We start from the raw sequence: 4,716 nt of genomic DNA on the forward strand, positions 1-4,716 counted from the left end.
CAGCAGGGATGACCGTAGCCTGGAGAGGATTGTCAGGTAAAGGCCATTCAAAAGTGTGGGGGAGCTTCACAAGGAGTGGACTGAGGCTGGAGTAATAGCATCAAGAGCTTTGCATGTAGGCTAATGAGTCTATATAATATATAAATTCACGTCTTAAATTTAAATTTTTAATTTACTGAAATAAATGAACTTTTGCACGATATTCTAATTTTCCAAGTTTTACCTGTAGATTAAGAAACTCTTTAATTTGATTTTCTTTCTTGCAAGAGGTACAAAGAGACCCATTGTTAAAATTATTTTTTCTCGCCTGAGGTTTCAGTCAGGTTTTCCTGACGCTCCTCTCATACTTGTCCTTGTTAAGGCAATAGGAACCTGTTCTCTCAATGATGATAAACATTCTGGTTGTATGCGTAATTCACCAGTTACAACCAGTTCCTCTACTTCTTCTCGCAAGCCTGATTACCACTGATACTATCACTACCATCAACAGGAAGCCTGAGACAGTGTTCTCAGCCAGTACAACTGCTAAAATGTTATGCTAAATGCATTCCTAATGTTCACATTCCTGCAATAAAATCTATGCTGGTATGGAAGTAGTTTTTAGGTTAACATTTTTATTTGTGCCACTGGCCTCAGAACGCAATCCATGAGGATGTCATGATACTGGAAAAGTAGAAATATCTGTAATAATGTTCTTTTGTACATCACGTCATTAGGATTTCAAAGTGCTGTTTAAGTTCAAATAATTCCAGACAACACAGCACATTATGCTGAAACTAGGAGTGTCTTAAAAGACCACACCCAGAAACTACAAATGAAACCATCATTCCCTGCCTTATTTTTTATGCTGCATCATGCTATCAAATAAAAATATTCTACCTAGATGTCTTGTGTATCAATTTACTCACATTTCCCAAAAAATTTCATATATTTGGTATATTTGGCAATGTTGAACTCTAGACGTTTGTAATTTCTGACCTAGAGGTGGGTGAGTGGGGTTTCATATGTTAACATAAATGTAATTTCAGTGAATTATATGTTGTTTGCCCAATACTTAAAAAAGTGTTTTGTTATTTTTGTTTAGTTCAGTTTAGTCTTAGTATGTTTAATAAAGGTACATTTAGTTGATCCAGGCTTTTGCTCTTACGCAAACATGTCAGTCAGATCACACACACACACACACTCACACTCACACTCACACTCACACTCACACTCACCCACTCCCCAACGCTGTTGTGACCATTATTGACGGCCTGCACTTCCTCCCAGAGAATTCGATCCCGGCCCCAGCGCCTGATCGCGGAGCGAGTCTTGACTGCAAACACCAGCAGGATAATGAGGGCAACAAACACCAGGAAGCCGAGGACGATAGCAATGGCCTGCAGGAACAACAGGACTCAACATCAATGGGCTGAAATTACATCCACAAATATAGATAGTAAATAACAGGGATGTCTGAAGGTGGGTGCTCTAGACTTGTCTCATAAATACTGGATCTGAGTCGACTAGCTGCTGCCTCCACACTGGACTATATTTAAGGGTTGGTTTGCCAAATTTAGACAGAAACTTTTGCCACTACCCCTAAACAAAATGAATAAATAATTTGGTTCAAGGAGATCAAAGCCTCCAAAATTACATTTGAAAAACTCAACAGCAACATGTCTTTCTAGAAACAATGTCCTGGCTACTAAGAATAGTACACTGATAGTTTCCTTTTATTGCCTGCTATGTATCTCCATGCTAAAGGATGTGACTAGTGAGCCTCCAAATATTGTTAAGTGTCTATTACAGTGAACATTATGTCAAAAGATAGTGTGATAGATTACCTAAAGTTTTTGCATGATGTTACAGACTCTGCCAGACCTACATTAGAGTCTGGGATTCAAAATGGATAGGTGCTCAATTTATGTGTCCGTAAATTTTGCACAACAAAAAACCTAAAGGTTGGCTACACATTGCCTGAAACTGGAAAATACTTGTTTTGGAAAACAGTTGTACTGCAAAAAAAAAAAAAAAGATTATGTGTCTGACTCATCTGTGTCCAGTGCAATTTACCTTGCTTCAGAAATTTTCAAGAGGTTTGAATCATCATAATCTTAAAAAACAACCAATCAAGGCTTGATTGCAGCACCAGAATCTAAAGTACCTCTATATGCTTAAACAAGGTGAGCATTTGAAATTAGGTTAATTTAGTATTAATAAAGGAAAAAAAATATTTCCTTCTAGAGTCATATAGAATTTAACCAAAAATAAATCATAAACACAGAAAACTACGGTGAACAAGATTAACATTTTTGCAGTGTTTGCTTATCTTGGCCCAACTCAATTCATTTTTTTATCTTTTAGATCAATGGTTTGTTTTTACACAAACCATCGGATACATTATTGGATTCCTGTTGGTAAAGGAGCTATACCGTATGGACCCCCCAAAGAATCCACAGACTACCCGAGCCTCCCAAAAAAGCAAGCGTATCACACCTCTTCAGGCTCCACCACACAGTAATGGTAGAGGTACTGGTTGATGAAGATGCCCTGGGCTTGGTTCTGGTTCTGGTACTGAGCACACAGTTGGATGACCTGGCTGTAGTAGACAGACCCCGTGGACTGAGCTGTTGGGTTCACTGCCACCAGGTAGACGATAGTGGCGATGATCATCAGAAATGCCAAAATGGCACAGATGATGATGGTTGCTAGGTAGAACTTTGATGAGCGGGCAGTATTTTGCCTCGAAACAACCAACACAAATATGATGAGCACAGCTATGAAGGTAATGCCAGAAATGGCGATGATGAAGGCTTTGCCAGCTTTAGGATCCATTTGTGTTTCTCCATAGCCATAGAATCCGCCAGTGCCAGAGCCGCCTCCATATGAGCTGCCACCATAAGAGCTGCCATAAGAGCCGCCATTCGAGCCGCCATAACCTGGCATTAAGCCAGCTCCACCTCCCAGACCCATGAGGCTCATATCGTAGTCCCAGGACAGTGTGGCAGCCACACAGGCAAACACAGCCACACACATGATGATGATGATGATGCACATTATCTTCATCACACCAGGTGGTGAAGTCCAGCTATAGAAGTGAAGCATCTCCTCTCGTGGGTAGTAGGAAAAGGCTGGGTTGGACATGTGCTCACTGTGCCTGTGTCTGCTGCTATGGCTGCAAAAAAGAGGACAGAGGAGCTGCGCTTAATGTACTGTATGTGTTTTAAGAAAACAGACTGTGGAGTTATCTGAATCCTCTTGGAAGATGGTGCATTTAACAAATGGCATGGTTAACATACACTAAATACAAGTGATACTGGACAAAGCTGACATTAAGCTGACATAACTTGAAGTACATATTTTACTGATGATATTATGGGGTAATCTATTTTTGATTGATTTCTCAATAAAAGGAACAGGTTAACATTTTTATGAATGAATGTCTTAAGCCCCATTCGGATGGGGACATTACAAGCAGAGGTTGAGACTTAAATACCCATTGTGCTCCTTGATAACAACTCAATGTTCCGTACAATATTTTAACCATGCCAGAATTAAAGGAAATGGTCTGTAATATGACGATGTAATTTGACATCCTCCATTTTAACACAAATGTAAAATTCAACACTGAGTTGGTTAAAAAAATGAGAATAACAAGCAGCTCTTTTTAACCTACATGAGGATGAAAGTTTAGTAGTGAGAGATTAATTGCAGGTCAACTTACTGTTTGCTACCACCTGACTGGTGCGGAGCAGGCCTGTGTTGCCTGTGTTTGTTGCTCGGCATACTGAAATCCAACTGGAAGTCACCAAGGTAAAAAGGTAAAAACAAAAAAAACACACAACTTTAAGACTTTAACTATCAATATCACTTCCTGATCAACTATCTTCCCTGTGGTGTGGTGCCCCAAAACAACACCCATCCATTTTGATATCCATCAAACTTACCACCAATCTCAATACAGTGCCATCTGATGCTAATTTTCTGACTTCCGCAACAATCTCAGCAATTGTATTTCACAATGAGGGGAAAATGGGATGATACATTCGGTTTAGTTTAGATAGCATGTTTAGCACACAATTATAATTTACAAAAAAAAAATACATTTGCGGAGACAAATTGTTTGAATTAGGGGATACATCAAAGTTGGGCTGGGCAGACTTTTCAAGGTAATCAGCACTTGAAACTGTATTTGATTTTAGGTAGGCTACTGACATGGTGGAGTGGGTTTCCTTTGGCCTACTATTGCTAATAGGACGAGTTTTGGTATTAACAAAAGTCTAACTTATCAAATGTTATTTTAAGCACTGTGCAAAACAAGCAGTCGCGCAAAACCTGTAAATAAAAGACAAGTAAGAAAGACAGTTTGAACCTTACTTTACTTTTAATACTGCGCTTGGTTAAGTGTTATGCTCCTGTGAGAAGTAAACTATGTAGGCCTACATTTCCTGTACAGCGTGATGGATAGTTCACTTCATTAAAAACAGATCTGAAAGTATTAAGGAGATAAGTGGGTGGAGATATAGCCTACTGGCACACAAACTGAGCTTGTCTATTTTATTCAATATGAGCATGAAACAAACTGAGGTGGGTTAGCTAGTTTCACGTAGAGTGAAACTATATAGCCTACTATTCTGTCATTGATATGTAGTGGCTATTACAATACAGATCATTTAATGTTACCCCACTAACACAGAACGTTTAGAGAACGTTAGGGAACGTTAGTTTTTGGTT

The 4,716-nt window shown here is 39.1% G+C and overlaps 1 protein-coding gene across 1 annotated transcript in view; it reads right to left on the reverse strand.

The window, feature by feature from the left end:
* Positions 1-4,716, reverse strand: part of oclnb (occludin b) — a 37,711-nt gene that overhangs the window by 10,886 nt on the left and 22,109 nt on the right. The window contains exons 2-4 of the mRNA XM_032511268.1: positions 3,707-3,780; positions 2,479-3,157; positions 1,218-1,379 (exon numbers count right to left, since the gene is read on the reverse strand). Coding sequence (XP_032367159.1) covers positions 1,218-1,379; positions 2,479-3,157; positions 3,707-3,768 — 903 coding nt within the window. The 5' untranslated portion in view covers positions 3,769-3,780. The remainder of the gene's footprint in view (positions 1-1,217; positions 1,380-2,478; positions 3,158-3,706; positions 3,781-4,716) is intronic.

The sequence above is a fragment of the Etheostoma spectabile genome, unplaced genomic scaffold, assembly GCF_008692095.1.
Source record: "Etheostoma spectabile isolate EspeVRDwgs_2016 unplaced genomic scaffold, UIUC_Espe_1.0 scaffold342, whole genome shotgun sequence".
Classification (NCBI taxonomy): domain Eukaryota; kingdom Metazoa; phylum Chordata; class Actinopteri; order Perciformes; family Percidae; genus Etheostoma; species Etheostoma spectabile.